At 43.7% G+C, this 22597-nt stretch overlaps 1 protein-coding gene across 3 annotated transcripts in view; it reads right to left on the bottom strand.

Moving 5' to 3' along the window:
* Positions 1-6119: 6119 nt before the first annotated feature.
* The window catches only part of cd302 (CD302 molecule), a 48701-nt gene continuing 32223 nt past the window's right edge, over positions 6120-22597 (bottom strand). For 2 of the 3 annotated variants that reach the window (XM_041200087.1, XM_041200085.1), the window contains 2 exons: positions 9475-9507; positions 6120-6817 (listed from right to left, as the gene is read on the bottom strand). In XM_041200087.1, the coding sequence (XP_041056021.1) occupies positions 6615-6817; positions 9475-9507 (236 nt within the window). In that variant the 3' untranslated portion in view covers positions 6120-6614. The remainder of the gene's footprint in view (positions 6818-9474; positions 9508-22597) is intronic. The other variant, XM_041200086.1, reaches the window with a different exon arrangement.

The raw sequence follows: 22597 nt of genomic DNA, 5'->3' as shown, positions 1-22597 counted from the left end.
ATAAGTTGCTTGATCCGAATGGCTTGCATCCCAAGTTGTTAAAGGAAGTGGGGATGAAGATAGCAAAAGCACTTGTCGTAATCTTCTAATATTCACTAGATACAGGAGAGGAGTCAGAGGATTGGAGAATAGCAAATGTGACATTCTTATTCAAAAAAGAGTGCAAGGACAGTCCTAGTAATGACAGGACATTAACATAGTGATGTGTAAGGTTTTAGAAACAATGATCAGGGAATAAAATCAACAGGTACATGGCAAGGTTTCAGTTAATTAAAGCTTGTCAGCACAGATTTTTAAAAGGCAGATTGTGCTTGACTAATCAAATTTTTTGATAAAGTCACATGGGGCAGGATTTTGAGGTCGGTGGGTGCGGTGCGTGGTCCCAGCAGCAGCCAGGAACTGGTCCGCCGCCTGCGACTGGCCCCTGACCGCAATTTCATGCTAGTGGGCCAATTAAGGCCCGCCCAGCATGAAACGCGGCTTGTCATTGGTTGCGAAGGGCTGAGCAGGGAAGGGTACCTGTTAGCCGCCAGTCCAATGGTGACCTAGCGGCCGGTTTAAAAATGGCCCAGGCAGCCCCTGGAAAGCTGCCATGGAACAACATCTGTGTGCGTCAGCAAACATAAGTGATGGAGTCAAATGCGGCTGGAGACGCCAGGCAGAAGGGCAGGTCGGGTGGGCACTTGGCCCCCCCGCTTTTCGGATGAGTGCCTTGCCATCCTGCTGGAGATGGTGGCTGCCAGGAGAGACACACTTGTCCCCAGAGATGAAAGGAGGAGGCCACTGCACCTTAGAAAAAGAGCTTGGGAGGAGGTGGCAGCGCATGGTGAGCAACCATGACGTGGTGCGGTGCACATAGGTGCAGTGCCAGAAGCAGTTCAATAACATGCTGCGCTCAGTAAGGGTGAGTACTGTGTTGGCATGGGTCAGTGTGCAGAAGTATTAAGGTGTTGCCATCCCCCTGTGGACCTCAAGGGTGCTAGAGTCCGAGTGCCAATGTCAATAATGCCAGAGCTCGTCAAGGGGGTGAGCCCTGGCTGCTTGGACTGAGTGCCTTGTGGCTCAAGGGCTACGACTTGGATGTGCCCTGGGAGGCGTTCCTCAGCTGGGGTTGGCCAGGCTGCAATGGCGCCGCAGGTAGAGAGTGGACTAATCAATACTTCTCTGTCCTTTCAGGGGAAGAAAGCCATAACCAAGCAGAGAGAGCATGTACAGGTGGAGGCCTGCCCAACCTCCCGCTGCTCAGCAGGTTTGAGCAAGACGCCCTTGAGCTCAAGATTCAGCATGCTCCTTGTGCAACCAGGCTTGGATGCCAGACGAAGGTAAGAGCACAGTGCACAGCGGTGAGAGTTTTGGATTGTGCAACCTTTCTAGTGTAGTCCCTTCAATGTTGGGAGCTTTGAACCTGGAGGCCATATTGCTCATTGAAAGACGATGGCACCATGATGCAGATCTCCATTGTCTCACCAGGTGCCTGGCATGCACAGCAGCAGTGTGGTGACGTTAACGTGGTTCTCCCTTTTAGTTTTGCCAGCATGCAATCGCTCTGTGGATCCCGAAGGGCCACTCATGATGCTGGTGGAGCACCAGGCTTCACTTGCACCTGCGTCACACCCACTCTCTGAAGCAGGCACCAGTGCAGATACTAGCACCTCGGTAGGCATCAAATTGGTGGCTAGATTGTCAGTACACATTGGTGAGGGCACTTCACACTCACATGAGGTTCAGGCGGAGGCAGAGAGTGCCCAGGGCTCCTACAGTCGGGAGGGCTGCTGGGGACCAGGATGATGCCCAGTCGAAAGCAGATGATGAACCTCTGGAGTCATCCATTGAGCAGCAGATGCTGGATGTCTAGCGAGATGTGCGGGAGGATCTGGTGGAGATCTATGAGGGTATGCATGCCATGGTCTTCGTTGTGCAGGAGTCCATGCAGAGCATGAGCTCTATGTTGACCCTCATGGCCGAGCACATTGCCTCCTCCATTGAGAGACTCTCATGGAGAGGCAGCTGCAGGGACAGAATGAAGGGTTTCTGGGATGGCGCTCGGACCTGCAAGCCCTCTCATAGACACTGACATCAGGTGGTCAGTGCCAGCGTGGGAGATGGATGAGGCATCCAGTATCCCAGCTAAGTGCCCGTCCCTCAATGGTGAGCCGGGAGATCCGGGGCGACCTCATGTTGGCGCATGAGCTGCTTGACGTCTCTGCAGGCTCCTCTCAGGGCACACTGGATGATGGCAGTACTTCCTCCGCCAGTGACCGTTGCATCTGATGAAATGCAAATTGTTTTGGATTGTCAAAATGAGATAAATGTTGTTTTTGTTGTAATGGCCTGAGTATGCTTCACCTGTTTATTTTCTTGCTGCAGGGATGCCAGTATGTAACGCTAGACGTGAATGGTGCTAAACTTTATTGCGCAGGCATTGAGTGGACTTTGGGTTCAAATGAAAGGATCATTTCAGACACCTGGGATGGAGGCAGTAGCCCTGGCATGCGATTGAAGCTGATCTTTGGTAGCCCAGCTGAAGGACCTTTGGATCAAGGCTTCCCTATTATCCCTGCCTCCCTGGAGGTTACTGAGGTCTGCCTCTATGCCCTCAGCGTTCTCCTTACCGTGCTCCTCTTCTGGTTCACTACTGGGCTCATCATCTGTAGCCTTTGCAGCTGCGTCAAGATCCTCTTCCTCCAATGGATCCCCCCTTGCCTGTGCCAGATTGTGGAGAGTGACTATCAGTGACACCCGTTCTGGGGAAGGGGTATTGTATTGCACCCCTTGAACAGTCCAGGCATCAGAAGAGCATCTTGAGTAGACCCATGGTCCTCTCTATCGCTGCCCCTGTGGAGGCATGACTCGTACTGTGATGCTTCTCTGCCTCTGTTCTTGGGTGGCGGAAAGGTGTCATGAGCCACCTCTTCAACAGATAGGCCTTGTCACCCAGCAGCCATCCATCCAGTTGGGCAGGAGCACTGAAGAGCCTCTGCACCTGGAAGTGTCTCAGGATATAAGCGCCATGGGAGCTGCCAGGGTACCTTGCACAGAATTGCAGAATATGCATCCTGTGGCCACACATTATCTGCAAGTTCATGGAGTGGAATCCCTTCCTGTTGACAAAAGCACCCAGCTGACCCGCTGGTGCCTTGATGGCTACGTGTGCAGCCGATTGCACCCTGGATGTGGGGGAGCCTGGCAATCGCTGCAAAGCATCTGGCTCGCTCAGCCCGGCTGGCCTCATCTGTATGGTAAAGAATGAAGGTCAGTACCCGCTTGAACAGAGCTTCCGTCACCAGCTTGATGCAACTATGGACAGCTAATTGGGAGGCTCCACACAGATTCCCCCATTGACCCCTGGAGGCACAGAAGTTGAGGGCCACTGTGACCTTCAGAGCCACTGGCAAAGGTGCCAACCTACACAGTTAGAGTTGATCTCAGGCCCAATCATCTGACAAGAGGTCACCGTCTCCATTGAGAGGCGGAGTCTTTCGGCATTGCGCCTCAGACATATTGAAGTAGCTGCATCGCCGCCTGTAAACCCTGGCAGCAGGATAGTGGTGTCTTCTGTGGCCCCTTCCGCCTTGGACTTCCTGCTGGCCCTGTGCCCCTTGTGCCTGCACTTCTCCTCCCACAGGTCACTCCCCTGGAAGCTGCATTGGGACATCTGGCCTTCTCTCCCTTCTGCCCCTCTCTTCCTCCTCAGAGGAGGTGCCTCCAGCAGAAACCATCCTTATTACCAGGGTATCAGAAGGCTGTCTGATACCTGGATGGGTCTACATGGTCTGAATTCTGTGGGGGCCTTGGAGACACCAGGGAGTCCTGAAATGAAGCTTGGAAATGCTAAGAATGAAGCCCTGAACAGAGATGAAGTTGCCAAGTACCAATAAGTCACCAGCAGCAAACTATGTACCAAACTCCCCACTACTGACACTGGCAATGCTGTTCACCCTTTTTATTCCACCCATGGATGAGGTTTTTAAAAATGTTGGCTGACCGCCTGCTCATTCTGCTCATATGACGAGTGCAAAATCACATGGGCAACGAAAAATCACCATCAATTGGCTTTTAAATAGCCTTAAGTGGCTCACCCGACATCATCACGTGCTACTTTACGCCCAATTAGGCCGGGGTCGCGCATGTCTGTGGGATGTAAAACTCTACCCATAAAGGTTGATGAAGAGAATGGAATGGATGTTGTCAATATGGATCATAAGAAAGCATTTGACAAAGTACCACATAAAAGGCTGGTTAACAAAATTGAGCCTCATGGAATAGGAAGATCAGTGTCAGCTTGGATAAAAAATGGGTGTAAGGATAGAAATCAGTGAGTCATGGTAAATGGTTATTTTTCAGATTGCTGGATGATAGACAGTGGTGTTCTCCAAGGATCAGTGCTAGGACTATCACTGTTTTTTTATTTATACATATTCATGACTTACATATTGGAATACAGAGTAAAATAAAAATTTGCCGTTGATACCAAATTTGGAGGAATGGCAAACAGTGAGGATGATATAAATTGACTGCAACAGGCCATAGATAGACCAGAGGACACAGATTTAAGATTTTTGGGAAGAGATGCAGGGAAAATGTGAGGAAGAACTCTATTTTGCTCAGCGAATAGTAATGACCTGGAACTCACTGCTCACAAAGGTGATGGAAACAGAGACAATAAATGATTTAAAAAAAGAAAATCAATGGTAATTTGAAGAAAATATATTTGCGGGGCTATGGGGATATAGTGGGGGGAATGGGACTGACTGGATTGCTCTAAGGAGAACTGGCATAGTCTAAATGAGCTGAATTGCCTCCTTCTGTAACACGATGATCTCAAACTTCCTCCATCATTCAACTAGGTCATTTCTCTTCCCACCCACGTCCTGCAGTTTCTGGCATCGCATAACCTGGTACCCCTCTCCATATTTGGCAATGTCCCCCCAGTTCTCCCAGATTCTTGTACCCTGACCACACTCCCCCCCACAGTACTCCCATACCCCAAACCTCTACTCAAACCCCAGAATCGATCTCCCAATGTTACCAACTGACAGTTTCCCATCTCCCTCGTGCTATTAATGCAGTTCTAACAAACTACCAAAGCATCTCCCTACTATCTTCCTCTGGATCTCCAGTTTTGAAAAAACTTAACAGATAAAATTAACAACACTGTTAAACTAACTTATAATAGTAACCAAAACAACTGGTTTATGGTTTCTGTGAAAATATGCACAAAATCATGGGCCAGATTTTTGTCCTTGGTGGGCAGGCTTGGCGGGGGCGGTTGGGAAGCCGACTGCCATCTGCGATCTGCACCGGATTGCAATTTCACACTGGTGAGCCAATTAAGACCCATCCAGCGTGAAACCTGAGTGGCAGCGCTAAGCGCTGCCTATGTGGGGTGGGTGGGGGGGGGGGGTGAGGAGGGTGAGCGGGCCAAGCGCATTCTTCATGCATGTGCGTGAGTGAGCGCTTCATAATCTTCCTGAGGCGCAGGGCTGCCTTAAGGAGATGACGAGATATAAAAAAAAATGTAATGAAACATGTCTCCTCATGTGACTCTGTCACATGATCAGAGACATGTTATTAATGAAAAATTAGGGTTTTTATTTTATTTTTATTTGCTTTTAGAAACGTCATCCTGACCATGGATGAAGTTTCCAAAAAAATGCAAAGGCCACTTGGCCTTTTTGCCTGCCCGCCAACTGTTAGGTTGGACAGGCAGCGAAACATTTAAATTAATCGATTACTTAATGGCCTGAACAGGACTTTTAATTGTTGGCGGCTGCATTGCCCGCTCCAGCGCACACCTGCCGACCAAACTATCACGCGACTGTGCGTTGACGTTGGCACACTCAGCCGACGTGTGTCATTTCACGCTTGAGCAGGTCGGTCGCAAGCCCGCCCGCTGAGCGAAAACTTCTGCCAATGGAATTTGAGCCTGAAGCCATTATCAGTTTCTCACACACCAATCTGCAGGCCTGAAATACCCCATTGTGCCATTCCATCAACAAGGTTATTCAATAAACAATGAATACATTCAGATCATTGTCTTTATGTAGCTGTTAAATACTATATATGGTAAGAGGAGCTACTTTATACCATTAAAACAAAATTATTCCAATATTTACATATTTTAAAATACAAACATTTTAATCCTGTAATGTTAATCACTGGTACAAATAGAAAACCTTTCTTCGATTGAACTAATCATATTCATGCGCAAAATCTGTGAGATAAATAACTCTGTTACAAGCTTACAGTCTTTATTTCTCCTATTGTTTTTAATCCTTTGAATTGGTAGTAAATTGTTCCTGGAGAACTTCTTTAAAGTACGTAACTTTAAGGAACTCACTTAAACCAAGTGTTGATAAAAGTTTTTGGTTGCTAAATTATTTAGATTATGCAGTTCGTTAAATATATATTTAAAACATCGGGTTTTACATTCAAGCTATGCCTTTTGTCTACTGTATTAAATTCTTGCCTTTAGTAATTGTAAGATAAAAATATGGATTGAATATATAAAAATTCTATCAAACTACTGATAGCAAATGCCATTGTAGCTCTGTTTCATCATTTCTTGTGCAATTACATTATTAGTATTTAATACCATGTCATGATTAAAAAGGCTATGCTACATATTCCCTTTCTTCATTCTCTACCAAAACACTGTCATCTGTAACTTGGTCTGTTGGATTATGCTGGATGGAATTAAATCCATTTGCAGCAAGATGTTTTCTTTTGTACGCATACCACGTAACTATTGAAATTATCGCCAAAATTGCTGCAGCTGTGATGAGTAATGCTGTTGGTAATACATTATTTTTGTTGCCTGCAAAAAACACAGGAAATACATTTTAATGATTTGGACCCAATAAAGCAATACATTATAATCTTTCTGGCCCCTGAGGGACAAGATTGCATTATCACTGTTAATTTGTCATCTGGAATAATGAAGTGTTATGGATAACATGGATGTACTATTTAATTAAGCTTATGAGCAGGAGCAGAGTATTCTAGTTATGGACAGCCTTTCCAGTCTAATAGCAACCATATTCTGAAAGGGAGTCAAAAACTTAGATGTATGCTAACAAGGATTCCTTAATATAAAGAGTTAAATGCTAAAACTTTTTCATGCTAATACTAGGTGTTCTCTATTGATAAGCCACAGTTTTACAGTACATGCCAGTGCATCACATGGAGCAAGAAATTGATGGGAAGTTGTTTCATTATAATGATGGTCACCATTATTAATTTATTAAAAAATCTAGGATTTGCAGAGTAAATAAATTTCCGATTCTCCACATTTTGCTGAATGATTTGATCCGCTCCTCCATTAGCACTGCTGAAGGCAATAAAAGTTCCTTCACGCCATGAAATGAACTTACTTAAAATGAACCACTTTGAACTTAATGGCAATTATGACAGCACTGGGTTTATGAAGTTATTATGTATTATTCCTGTCAGAGTCATTTAGGGCTGGGAATTAATGTCATAGAGAACCCTATTAATGAGATGATTTAAGGTCCTGACATGACAGTCAACTTTAGGGGCCCAAAAAGGGAACAATGAAACTGGAGTTTCACCTCCAGCTGGTAGTGAATTGTTCCTGAAAATTTTTTAAATCCTTTTAGCTGCCTATATTTTGTGCCAGTCTTGCCACCCACATACTTATTAGCGTTGGAACGCAATAATTTTCAGGACACAAAGGTGTATTGACACTCAGAAGATAGTCAACATTTAAATGCAAGTTGAATAGAGCTTAGTTAAAAAATAACATACTGGGAAACAGTACATGAGTATTGAGCCATGACATGGTAAGCGTAGCCTACTTGAGAGGAACACTAAGGTTTTCCTTGATTCTGGTCTGTTTTAGATTGATTTATTTGCAATGATTAGTCAACAACTCAACCATTGTATCATAAGAATATGAGAAATAAGAGCAGGTGTTTCTTGAGCCTAAACTGCCATTTAATAAGATAACGGCTGACCTTCAACTCCACTTTCCCATCTGATCCCCATATCCTTCGACTCCCTTATAGAGTCCAAAAATCTATCAAATCTATCAAGCCTTGAATATACACAATGACTGAGCATCCATAACTCTCTGGGGTATAGAATTCCAAAGATTCACAACCTTCTGAGTGAAGAAATTTTTTCTCATCTCAGTCTTAGATGGTTGACTCCTTAGTTTAAGATTTTTCCCCTAGTCCTAGATTCTCCAGCTGGGAAAACAGGCCCTCAGCATCTACCAGATCAAGCCTGCTCAGAATCCCATATGTATTAATAATTTCACCTCTCATTCCCCTAAACCTATAGAAAGAATAAGCTCATTTTACTCAATTTCTCTTTTTATCATTTACAGGATGTGGGCATTGCTGGCTAGGACAGCATTTATTACCCATCCCTAATTGCCCTTAAGAAGATGGTGGTGAGCTGCCTTCTTGAACCACTGCAGCCCATGTGGTGTAGGTACACCCACAGTGCTGTTAGAGAAGGAGTTTGAGGATCTTGACCTGGCGACAGTGAAAGAAGAGTGATATATTTCCAAGTCAGGATGGTGAATGGTTTGGAGGGGAAATTCCAGGTGGTGTATCTGCTGCCCTCGTCCTTCTAGATGGTAGCAGTCGTGGGTTTGGAAGGTGCTGCCTAAGGAGCCTTGGTGAGTTTCTCCTGTGCACCTGCTGTACACACTGCTGCCACTGTTGGTCAGTGGTAAAGGGAGTGAATGTTTGTGGAAGGGGTGATAATCAAATGGGCTGCTTTGTCCTCATGGTGTCAAGCTTCTTGAGTGTTGTTGGAGCTGCATTCATCCAGGCAAATGGAGAGTGTTCCATCACACTCCTGACTTGGGCCTTGTAGATTGTGGACAGGCTTTGGGAACTCAGGAGGTGAATTACTCACCACAGGGTTCCTAGCGTCTGAACTGCTCTTGTAGCCACAGTATTTATATGGCTAGTCCAGTTCAGTTTCTGGTCAATGGTAACTCCCATGATGTTGATAGTGGGGGATTCAGTGATAGTAATGCCATTGAATGTCAAGGGGCGATGATTAGATTCTCTCAGGTTGGAGACAGTCATTGCCTGGCATTTGTGTGGCAGTGAACTTTCGCTGCATCCCCTTCCCTGGTGGAAGGTGGAAGGCAAACTAGATGGACTTTGGTCTTCATTCATTTTGCAATTGCTCTCTGTTCCTATGAAAGCAGTACAAATGACATAGAGACTGGGTGCTCTACTGCTACTGATCATGTTGGATGGATGGTATGTGAAAGAAACATACTTCATGTGTCAAAAATGTTCATACATTTCACACACCTGCCCTGTCCTTCACTGAAGGAAATGGTCCCTGAAATTGGGCCTCATTGCAGCTATTTTACACCTGTATTTTGATATTAGACACGAGGAAAAAGCAACAATTAAGTTGTTGGAAAGTGCCATGAAAAATAAATAGTAGAGATTTAAAATGTTGTTGTTTGGCTTATATACTCACCTCTTGAGCATTTTTCTCCATCAGGTACAGCTACTAGAAAAAATATAAAACATAGATGAGTTTCAGAGTGAAGTTACATGCTGCATAACCAGTAATGCTATGTTCTGCACTAGTGACTCTGATTGAGTGGCAAACTAACTTGTAAAGCTAAAAAATGAACCATGGTGGGTGCAGACGGGCTGGCGGAGGGCATGCCATATTTGAGGCACATGTCCTAGGTTGCCTGCATCCGGGATACTGTTTGTCCTGTATTCTAGGCCATCGAATTTGCACGTGTTCTCCTCCCAGCGACTCATTCACCCCACCCCACCCCTCTTAGAGTCACCAGCACTCCCAACCCTCCCTCACGGACACACCAGTAAGCTTACCCCACCCCGCACTCTGAGTCACCAACTCCCCCACCTCCCCCTCTCAGACACAGACTCACCAACATTCCCACCATCCTCTCACAAACTCACCAGTACCCCCACCCACCCCCACTCCCCACTCTCTCATGCTCACCAGCACCCTACCAGGCTCACTGGCACCCCTCCCAACACTCTCAGTCTCACCAGCATCAGCAACCCAGCCCCACCACCACTTTCAGATTTGGCACCCCCAATCCCCTTCATAGACTCAGCACCCCCACTCCCTTGCTCTCAGACTCACCAGCAGCCCCATCCCTCCTGTTCTCACAGACTTGCCAGCAGCCCCCACGCCCCAGCCGCATTGCAGCCTTATCAGCAGCCCCACCTTCCTCCACACACCCCACCCCCGCCCACTTGGATGCCAAAGTGTATCTTAAATTATCTCCCATGAGCTAGTCATCCTGCATACAATGTACTGCATGGATCAATGCCAAAGGGCGTACCATTTGACCACAGCTCCGTTGGAGCATGGTATATGTGTTAAGTGATTTGTACCTTAGCTCAATGTACACTGATGTTAATTTTATTTGCTCCACATATGACTGTCTAGGGAGTATGGTCACTGATATCAGCACATGACCTAAAAGGCTCAAGCTTTTCTTGCTCCTTTGCATGCTTGTCTTGAAACAAAGAGCTAGGGTGATATTTTTATTGAAATTCATCACCCGCTATGAACATAACTCTTGCATAACCTGAAAGAAACTCCAAAATCCAGATGGAATGTTTTAACTCTTTATGTCTATCTAAAATTTTCCTGCAGGGTGGCTAGAAACTGATAAGAGACTAACTACCGAGTTGGCTGGTATTTGCAGTGCCTTGTTGCAAAATTAGATTTTTCTTATTTGCTTTTATTGATCTGAAGAGCCAATGTTTCCTTTGTGCAACCAGTGTGCATAAATCTCCTTAGGTTACTATAAATTAAGTTTTGTTTTCAAAAGCTAAAAACAAAGCAATCAAAAAGTGATTTTAAATTGTGACTTTAAATTGTCAAAATAATCCAAGATGATTTAATTCTCAGTTAAATCTTGTACTGTGGTACACAGTCAGTATTTTGGACTCATTTCAGTTCCAAAGCATTCCAGAGCTTTATACTGATGTGGATTTGATTGTAGTACTCCATTATTTTAAGCAATTTGCTTAAGTGTGCTGATCTAGCATTACAACATCATTGAGGAATATATGGCTCTTTTTGCAGTAAAGCACAATGAATACATGTTTCCACAACAAGGAAGGATAATAGATAAAGTAAATTTCAGTTGGGGAAGAGTATACAATGACAATGATGCCTACTACAGTCACTATGATGGAGAACGAGCCCACTTATTACCCCTGGCTACACATATACAATTCTCCTCTCAGTTATAGGTATATGCATGAGCACGAAGCATGGGAGAAACAATGGAATAAAAACTGAAAATACGTAACAGGAATACAAAAGTAGGAAGTAGACAATTGAACAGTACGTGACATTGCTCAGGCCACTGTTACTGTGATAAATTTTGGGGACTCCATTATGGAAAGATATTGAAGCCATGGAAAAAGTGTAATATGGATTTATTGGGATAATAATTACATGGATGAGAGGGTGGCTATGGTAGAGAAACTTGAATGAGGATTGAATTTAGGGAAGCAGAGAAGATCTAATATTTTGAAAGGGCTATTGTTAACAGGGGGACTTAAATCTCGAGGAGCAGTGTATTAAGGGGGATAGATACTGTTCTCTGCAGCTCTGATTGAGAGTTCTGAAGGTTGTATTACCTGCCCGGTGCCAGGGTTAAAGACATCTCCTGTGGCTACAGAAGAACTTGGAGTGGGAGGGGGAGGATCCAGCTGTCGTGGTCCACATTAGAACTATGACATTGGCAGAACTAGGAATGAGGTTCTGTTAAGATAATTTGAGGAGCTAGGGTCGAAATTAAAACGCAGAATATCACAGGTAGCAATCTCTGGATTGTTACCTGAACCATTTCCAATTTGCATAGGGACGAACAGATCAGAAAGTTAAATGTGTGGCTGGAAAAGTGGTGTGGTAGGCAGGGTTTTGATCGATGGGACACTGGAACCAGGAGAAAGAGGGAATTGTTTCGTTGGGGTGAGTTGCACTTAAAGCAGGCTGGGACTAATGTCTTGGCAAATCATATAACTGGTTAGGACTTTCAAATAATGCAGGGGGGTGGGTGGGAGGATTGAGGAAAGGCTAAATTCAAAGGCAATAAGAGAAATATTAAGGCTGGAGAACAGAGTAGCAATTTGTGTAAAAAGCAGCAATATGGGTCAGAAAGGGACATTCGTAACTAGGATGACAATGATGATTACGACAACAACTTGCATTTCTATAGTACATTTAATGTAATTAAACATCTTAAGGTGCTTTACAAATGTTAACAAAATTTGTTCACTGAACCAAATAAGGCAAATTTCGGGCAGATGACCAAAGGCTTGATCAAAGAGGTTGGTTTTAAGGAGCATCTTGAAGGTGGAAAAGGAGGTTGATAGGTAGAAAAATTTAGGGAGGTAGTTCAAGGGCTGAGAGCCTTGGCAGTTGAAGGCGTCACTGCCAAGAATGGAATGATTAAAATTTTATTTGTCCTAACTCGCAATAAATTCTGCTCAATCATCTCCCATTTGTTTGCTAACCCACTTAGTTTAGAAATTCTCATCATTGTTTTCAAATACCTCCATGGTCTTGTCCCTTCCTATATTTGTGAGCCCTCCAGCATCTCTGGACTGTACCAATTCTGGTCTGTTGAGCATTCTGAATTTTAATCGTTCCATTCTTGGCAGTGATGCCTTCAACTGCCAAGGCTCTAAGCCCTTGAATTACCTCCCTAAATTTTTCCACCTATCTACCAACCTGTTTGAAACAGACCAGAATTGGTAGAGCCCAGAGATGCTGGGGGGCTCACAAACATAAGAAGGGGCAAGGCCATGGAGGTATTTGAAAACAATGATGAGAATTTCTAAACTAAGTGGGTTAGCAAACAAATGGGAGATGATTGAGCAGAATTTATTGCGAGTTAGGACAAATAAGGGAAATGTAGAAAAAAATCAAGCAAAAGGCATACTCGAATGCACAAAGCATATTCAACAAAATAGCTGAATTAATAGGACAAGTATAAATTAAAGGACTTGATCTATTAGCCGTTATGGAGTTGTGGTTACAGAGTGATGAAGGATGGGAATTAATATTCCACTAACCTTTAGAAAAGTTAGGAAAAATGGAAAAGGAGGATGGGTTGCCCTGATAATAAAGGATGATCGAAGACTGTAGAGTGATAGGATCTTGGCTTAGAAAATCAGGGGAAAAATTTTAGCTTGGCGGATGGGCACACACCTGACCTGACCGAGCGTAAAATGACATGCGACGATATCAGGCGTGTGTCCCAACGTCATCGCACAGTCGCGTAATATTTTGCTCGGTGGGCCGGTGTCGCCAGCGCATCCGCTGACAATTAAAAGGCCTATTAAGGCCATTAAGAAGTTAAAAAACAATATGGGGAGTAGTTTATATGCCCCCTAACAGTAGTTGTTGTGTCTGACAGTATAAGTCAGGAAATTAGAGGTGCATGTAACAAGGATAATGAGGTTATCATGGAGGACTTTCATCTTCAGATAGGCTGAGCAAACCATGTTTGCAGTAACATGAATTCAAGACATACATTCAAGATTGTTTTCTAGATTAATATGTTGAGGAACCAAAAAGGGAACAGACTATTTTAGATATAGTTTTGTACAATGAAGCATAGTTAATTAATAACCTCAGTAAAGGAGCCTATAATAGACAGTGATCATTGTATGATAGAATTTTATGTTGAGTTTGAGAGTAATTATGTTAAACTAATATCTTAAATCTGAAAACAACCAACTATGTATGTTTGAAGGGCAAGTTGGCTAAGGGAGATGGAGAAACTAGATTAAAAGAATTGAGGGTAGATAGGCAATGGCAAACGTTTTTTAAAAAATCATAATTTGCAACATTTATACATTCTCTTAAGGAATAAATCCTCACAGGAAAATGGTCCTACTGTAGCCAACAAGTGAAGTTAAAGATGTGAGATTAAAGGAAGAGGCTTATAATGTTGCCAGAAAGTAAAGCCAGAGAAATGGGGAGATTTTGAAATTCAGAAAAAGGCGACAAAGAAACTGACAAAGAAAGAGAAACTAAGATATTAGAGTAAACTAGCTAGAGACATAAAAACAGATTGTAAAAGTTTCAATAGGTTTGTAAAAAAGGAGTGATTAGAGCATAAAGGCAAGACAGGAGAAATTATGACAGCGAATAAGGGAATGGTACAGACATTAATGAATAATTTGTATGTGTCATCACGGTAGAAAATACAAAAAAATTTCCAGAAGCCATAGGGAACCAAAGATGTTGCAAAAGTGAGGGACTTAAGTGGAGAAGAGTATAACTTGAGGTCATTGATATAAAATAGCCACCAAGAAATCCAATAGGGAACTCAGAAAAAACTGCTTCACTCAAAGAATGGTAAGAATGTGGAACTCATTATCACAGAGAGTGAATAGCACGCCATTTAAGGGAAAACTAGACAAGCATATGAGGAAGAAGAGAATAGATGGTTACAATAGTAGACTTAGATGAGAAATGATGGGAGGAGGCTCGCGTGGAGCATAAACACCAGCATAGATTGATTGGGCCAAATGCCTTATTTCTGTGCTGTGTTACAGACAGGGAGAGATGGTAGGATAACTTTTTCCTTATATCTTGGTTGACTGCAACAAGATATATTTTGAAAAGGATGTTTTAAACCTTTTGAGTGCTGTGACTTTAAAGAATAGGCACAAATAGGCTTTCTGATAAGTTTAAGTCAAAAGAAAGGATAAACATTTATTTGCACAGCACCCGAAATGTAAACGCAACAAAGCACCCACTCCCTCAAACCACAGACACATGAACACACAAGAAAGGATGAGTTCTAGAGATGAAACAAGCACAGAGATTAGTAACAGATGGCAAAATTTTCCACTCTGGAGACAGTCCGGTGGCAGGAGAGAAAATTGGCATGATTCCTGCTGGGTGGCGGGGCAGATGAACACGCACGATGTTCTGCCTTTCACCTCATTAAATATGCATCAGCAAGGAGCTTGACAAATCGCAAGGTGGGCTGGGCAGGAAGTCACCTGCCCCATTGTTACCTCATGGGCTTGAAGGCACTGGCACCATATTTCAAGGGCACCTGGATAGAGATTCATTCATTGAAGGCCAAGAGCTCTGCACTGCTCCTCCAGAGTCCTTGCGGCTGCAGCTTGTACTGGAAAAGATCGCAGATGTGAGCAACCACATCCTGGGACACATGAGGGTGCCTCTGGCATTGCCTTTTGCTCATCTCTAGATAAGAGCACCGCTGGCAATATATCCATGGTCAGGCCAAAGCTCACTGTTGCTGTGGTCTACGTTCTCCAGCTTCTTGACCTTTTGAGAGGCCCCGCTGCCTCTTGCTGCTCAAGTCCTGTACCAACGGGTGACAGGCCCTCCTTCTCTGCACCTGGATGACAGCCATTACCAGGGCAGGATTGCCTGCAGTCTGTATCATCGATGCCCCAGTGGATGTGTGAATGAGTTACAAATGATACATTAAGTGATCATGTCCTTTATAAGTTTCCTTCCATCTCAAAACCAGCAGGCAGGTGCTAAGCCCTTCACTTGCCCTCTGTCTAAATATGGCATCCCCATCCCACCCCTTCCATTTAAAGGTCATCCTGGAGGAGCAAAGATGGGTGTTCCTCCTGTTCATACATGAATGTGCACGGAGACACTGCTACTTGGCCAGGATGATGAGAGTCATGTGCAAGAAGCTTCACATGGACATTTTTCCACTTGTCTCCACTACACTCAAAACTCTACAGAGAGAGAACTGTCTTGGCAGCATAGAAAGACTAACCACATGATCCCTTGACAGATAAGACCTGGGAGGTTGAAGGTTTGGAGACATGAGTTGGCAGCCCTCCTCCAGCTGTGCCCCTTGTAGGCATTCCACCTCCCTTCATCCCTGCCTCTGACACCAGCTGATGGCAAATGGTACAGAATGTTCAGCAGCTCCACACTTTGCTGGGATCTCGATGTTATGAGACCCATGAGTTGGGAACAAACCTGCTGCAATGCAGCTTCACCATTGAGAAGAGAACACAAGTGAGCACTTTTAACATCCAGTTACCTCCTAATTATTAGGGTGTCACTTTAATCAGCCACCTTTGCTGAACTTGAACTCCACTCACCCGTAAAGACCCTCCTCTCAAGGAATCTCACTGATCGACTAACTATGCGGTCAAGGTCATCTTTGAAAAACATTGCGTGTCACCTTTCAAACTCACTCCATCATCTTCTTCCCTCCCCCTGTCACCCACCAACTTCCCATCCCCCTGCCATTGCCACAGACTCATTAAATATTACCGTTCCTCTCCCCTCTGTCACCCTTGAACCTCCCCCCAATACCCTGGACCCTATCACGATCCACCTCCGATGCCTTTCCTCACCTCAGAGCCAATACTCATTACCGTCCCCATGCCCACCCTGACCCTGTTCCCTCCTGTTATCCAAGCCACCTGTCTTGTCCTCCTTCGTGACCTACCCAATGAGATCTTCACCTACCAGACTCTCACCCTGGACCTGCCACTCAACTGCATTCCACTACCCCCTCTGTTTCCTCCTATCACCAGTACCCTGAGTTCTCCCCGCATCACCAACACCAACCCTGCCCCCTAAGACACCCCCACCTTCCCCGACACATCCCTCCCTTCCATGGACATTCTCCCCTCCCTTCCCTGGATATTCATCCCCGCTTCCCCGGACACTCTCCCCACCCCTCCCCCGTAAGCCTGCCTCCCCTGTTGAGCCTTTGCTCCACCCTTCCGCCCTACCACGTGCCCCCCCACTTCTAGCCTTCGCCTGCCTCCCTTGTCCAGGCTTTGCACCGTGTTTGCTAACGGCACTCAAATGAAGTTATGCAAGATCCCCAAGAAGGAGAAAGCAACATCTATGGACCTCAAAGTCATGAAAAAGGTGCAGCTCACCAGGTGCACACCACTTATAAACAATGGTAAAATTGAACATTCTAAATTCTCGCTGGTGGTAACTTAATTTGGAGGACGAATTTAATTCTGGTGAGATGGCATTTTAATTTGCATGCATGATGTGTTAATGCATATAAGTGGGGCTCCCGACATTGTTTGTCAGGAAGCTCGACCTGCCTTTAACCCACCTTGAATGTTGGGAGAATAAAATTCCAACTGTTATCTTGCTGTCGGGAAACCCACCAAATTAAGTGCCCCTGCCCACCATGATTCCCGCCACTGGCAGGAGCAGAAAATTCCACCCAGAGCAACCAGAAACAAGCCATATATTCTTAACCAGTCCTTTAAAATGAAAAGTGTTGCAGGCCTGCAGGATTCTCTCTCTTGGTTCTATGAAGACAGTAGAGTTTGGAAGTTTCTGGGTTTTTCCATACAAAATTGTGGCTGACCTTCTACAGAGAAGAAATATATTCTTGCAGCTGGAATAAATTAGCCCCTCTTTTCACTGTCTGGGTGACTTTCTGCTCGAGGTAGGTTTCCTTTCTTCTTGCTGGTTGATGATCTCTCTGTTCTGTTGGTCTGCAGACTGCCTTGCTGAAATCTCTTGTAGCGTAGTAAGTTCTGAACCACTTCTCCACCGGGTTTTGATAATGTGATGGCAGGTTCAACATGAACCGTTACCAACATAATGGGTTGGGCCCAAGGTGATTGTTGAGGAGGCGGGCTGGCGGGGGGAGAAATGATTGATATCCCAACAACATACCAGCTGTGATTAGTTCACTGAAAGACCTTATTTGACATTCCTCGTGATGCCAAAAGATCTGGTAACTATTACCTTTTAAATCTCTTCCATTGAAATGATGAGGGCAGTCAATTTGGACCTGGAAAATCCATTTGCATTTTTAAATAACTTCCCAGACATTTTGTCTTTGTTTGTTGGAAACCACAAACAGAAGTCACCAGACTTTCCGGAGACCATTTTAGGAGAATACAATGTTCATTATTCCATGTTGCTTCCTTTTTGAAAATAGAGTCCACTGCCCAATTATCTTTACATGCATGATGTGACCGTCACTGCCGTATTTCCTATGTAATCCCATCCTTTGTAAAATATAAGTGAAGGAATAGAACTGGAGAAATTAATGGGACTAAAAGCCAAAAGATTCCCTGGGCCTGATACCTGCATCCTACGGATTTGAAAGAGGTGACTACAGTAATAATAGATGTATTGCTTTGGATCTTACAGCATTCCTGAGATTTTGGAATAATCCCTACCGATTGGAAGGTAGCAAATGTAACTCTAATATTCAAGAAAGGAGGGAGGGAAAGAGAAACAGTTAGCCTGACATCAGTAGTGGGGAAAATGCAGGAATCTATTACTTGGAACATGTTATCATGTTTGACAAAATTGTTAGAATTTTTTGAAGATGTAGCTAGTAGGGTGGATAAGGAGGAGCCACTATAGATATAGTGCAAAAAACATTCAACATTAATATGTTGAATAATATAATATTAACTAATATTAGCATGGATTAAGATTGATTAATGGACAGAAAACAAAGAGCAGAAATAAACTGGCTACCCTTGGGTTGGCAGTCTGTAATTAGTGGAGTAATGCAAGGATTAGTGCTTGGCCTAAGTTATTTATAATCCATATCAATGATTTAGATGAGAGGATTGAGTGTAATGTATCCAAGTTTTTTGACAATACAAAGTTAAGTGGGAAGTTAGGCTGTGAGGAAGACACAAAGAGGCTGTAAAAAAAGACTCAGACAGGTTATGTGAGTAAGAATGTGGCAGATGGAATATAATGTAGAGAAATATGAAGTTATCCACTTTGGAAGGAAAAGAAGAAAAGCAGAATATAGTTTAAATAGTGAGAGACTGGGGAATGTTAGTATTCAAAGGGTTCTAAGTGTTCTTATACCAAATCACAGAAAGGTAACATGCAGGTACAGCAAGCAATTATGAATGCAAATAATATGTTAGCCTTTATTACAAAGGGATTGGAGTGGAAGAGTAAATAAATCTTGCTACAATTGTATAGGGCACTGGCGAGATCACATCTGGAATACTGTATAAGTTTTGGTCTTGTTATTTAAGGAAGGATATATTTGCCTTAGGAACAGTGCAATGAAAATTCACTGGACTGATACTTGGGCTGAGGGAATTGTCCTATAGGGAGAGGTTAAGTAGACTAGGTCTATATTCCCAAGAGTTTAGGAAAATGGGAGGTGATCTCATTGAAACTTATAAAATTCTTAAGGGGTTTGATGAGGTAAATGCTGGTTGGATATTTCCTCTGGCTGGGGAGCTTAGAACTAGGGATCACAGTCTCTGAATAAGGATCAACCATTTAGGGCTGAGGTGAGGAGAAATTTGTTCACTCAAAGGATTCTGAAGCTTTGGAATTCTCTACTGCAGAGAGCTGTGGATGCTCAGTTGTTGAGTATGTTCAAGTCAGAGACTGAAATATTTCTGGACACACCAATGGAATCAAGGGCAGGATTTTGCCCTTGGCGGGGTTGCTCAGTGGGGGCGGTCGGGCAGCTGCCCGCCGCCTGTGATCGGCTCTGCACTGTGATTTCATGCAGGCGGGCCAATTAAGGCCCGCCTTGCCTGGATCAGGAGTGGCAGCACTGAGCACTGCCTATGCAGGCGGGGGGAGGAAGGAAAGCGGGGTCTAGCACTCAGTTCGCGCCTGCATGTGAAAGAGTGCTTCAATCTCCCAGAGCTATGGAGCTGCCTCAGGGAGATTGAAGCGCATTTTAAAAATATTAATAAAGACAGTAAAAATTTAATAAAACACGTCTCCTCATGTGACATGTTTTTATTCCAAAATAAAGTTTTTATTTTATGTTTATTTGCTTTAGGAAACCTCATCCCTCTCGTGGTTTTAAGGAGCATCTTGAAGGTGGAAAAGGAGGTTGATAGGTAGAAAAATTTAGGGAGGTAGTTCAAGGGCTGAGAGCCTTGGCAGTTGAAGGCGTCACTGCCAAGAATGGAACGATTAAAATTTTATTTGTCCTAACTCGCAATAAATTCTGCTCAATCATCTCCCATTCGTTTGCTAACCCACTTAGTTTAGAAATTCTCATCATTGTTTTCAAATACCTCCATAGTCTTGTCCCTTCCTATATTTGTGAGCCCTCCAGGATCTCTGGACTCTACCAATTCTGGTCTGTTGAGCATTCTGAATTTTAATTGTTCCATTCTTGGCAGTGATGCCTTCAACTGCCAAGGCTCTAAGCCCCTGAATTACCTCCCTAAATTTTTCCACCTATCTACCTCCTTTTCCACCTTCAAGATGTTCCTTAAAACCAACCTCTTTGAAACAGACCAGAATTGTTAGAGCCCAGAGATGCTGGGGGGCTCACAAACATAAGAAGGGGCAAGACCATGGAGGTATTTGAAAACAATGATGAGAATTTCTAAACTAAGTGGGTTAGCAAACAAATGGGAGATGATTGAGCAGAATTTATTGCGAGTTAGGACAAATAAGGGAAATGTAGAAAAAAATCAAGCTAAAGGCATGCTCGAATGCACAAAGCATATTCAACAAAATAGCTGAATTAATAGGACAAGTATAAATTAAAGGACTTGATCTATTAGCCGTTATGGAGGTGTGGTTACAGAGTGATGAAGGATGGGAATTAATATTCCACTAACCTTTAGAAAAGTTAGGCAAAATGGAAAAGGAGGATGGGTTGCCCTGATAATAAAGGATGATCGAAGACTGTAGTGATAGGATCTTGGCTTAGAAAATCAGGGGAAAAATTTTAGCTCGGCGGGTGGGCACGTGCCTGACCCGACCGAGCGTAAAATGACGTGCGATAGTGTCAGGCATGTGTCCCAACGTCATCGCGCAGTCGCGTAATATTTTGTTCGGTGGGCTGGTGTCGGCAGCACATCCGCTGACAATTAAAAGGCCTATTAAGGGCATTAAGAAGTTAAAAAACAATACGGGGAGTAGTTTATATGCCCCCTCGTGGATGAGGTTTCCTAAAAAATGTAAAGGCTGCTTGGCCTTTTTGCCTGCCAGCCAACCGTAAGGTTGGACGGGCAGCATAGAATTGAATTTAATTAGCTTGTTAATGGCCTTAATAGGCTTTTCAATTATCGGCGGGCGCGCAGCTGACTCCAGCGTGCGCCTGCCGAATGAAATATTGCACGTGTGCGCGATGATGTTGGGACGCATGCCCGAGCGTAATATTCTGCCCCCAAGTGATATGGGAATAAGATGCAGTAAGATGTAGCAGAGGTAGAAGATCAAGCATGATATTATTGAATAGTGGAGCAGGCTTGATGACTGAGTGGCTGCCTTCTGCTCCTAATTCATGTGTTCTTATGTAGAATCAGTACAAGTTTATTTTTTTCATGCAAAGTATTATTGAATATTCAATTCATGTCTGAATGGAAGTGCCTAGGGTGATATATTCTTGTGATTCATAACTTAATATGAACATTTCTACTGAAGCTGTGTCAATCATTACATTTAATGTGAAGTAAATAAACACTTGATATTTAGTTGGAGAAATTTTCTGCTCATCCAGCTGAAATATTTAGTTCTGGTATTTTCCTGTGTTGGTTGCTTATGATTTGCATGTTTATGCAATAATACTCTTCACATTAGGTATACCATTGGATTGAATGGTGGATAGACAAAGAGCTACCAACATAAATTCAGTGATAAAAATAGAAAATGCTGGAAAAACTCAGCAGGTCTGGCTGCATCTGTGGAGACAGAAGCAGAGTTAACATTTCAAGTCCAATGTGAATCTCCAGAACTGAAGAGAGGTAGAAATGTAATGGGTTTTATACTGTTGAAAAGAAGGGGTGGAGCAGATGGAGCAAAAGAGAAGTTCAGGATAGGTGGGAGCTTAGGAGAAATTTGACAAAGATGTCATGGACACATGACAAAGGGAGTTGTGATGATAATGTTAAAGACTAAGGAAGGTGCTAATAGTGACATAAAGATCAGATAGCAGAATATGTCGATAGCAGAATATGTCAATAGCAGAACATATCTCTCTGAATGCAAAACATAAAAACAAGTTAGAGACTGGCTTGGTGGAGGAGGGGGATGGGGAAAAATATCAAAATGGAGGGCATGGCTTGAAGTTGTTGAACTCAATGTTAAGTCCAGGAGGCTTTAAAGTTTCTCAGCGGAAGATGAGGTGCTGTTCCTCCAGTTTGTGTTGGGCTTCAATGAAACATTGTAGTAGGCCAAGGACAGAAATGTGAGCATGACAGCAAGATGGTGAATTGAAATGGCAAGTGACAGGGTGTGGTCATACTTGTGGACTGAGCAAAGCAGTTCCGCAAAGTGGTCACCCAGTCTGCATTTATAGTTGCTGTTCCTTCACTGACGCTGGTACGCCCTCCCCAACACCACTGTGGATTTACTTACACCACGTGAATGCAGCAGTTCAAGAAGGCGTCTCATCACCACCTTCTCGAGAGCAATTAGGGATGCACAATAAATGTTGGCTTTGCCCAAGGGCAAAGAGAAAAAAAGGACAAAATGTTCATTAACATTTCATAACAGGATTTTATTCTGTTTTTAAATGTTGATTATTGCCCTAGGATTATTAAAAGAAAACGTGCATTAGAGTGAGATGGCTCTTTAGAATTTTTATCACGTGCCTTTATCTAATTTGTATTTGAATTAATATCAATTTGTC

Source organism: Carcharodon carcharias, chromosome 12, assembly GCF_017639515.1.
Source record: "Carcharodon carcharias isolate sCarCar2 chromosome 12, sCarCar2.pri, whole genome shotgun sequence".
NCBI lineage: Eukaryota > Metazoa > Chordata > Chondrichthyes > Lamniformes > Lamnidae > Carcharodon > Carcharodon carcharias.
This window is presented reverse-complemented; position numbering and strand designations above follow the sequence as displayed.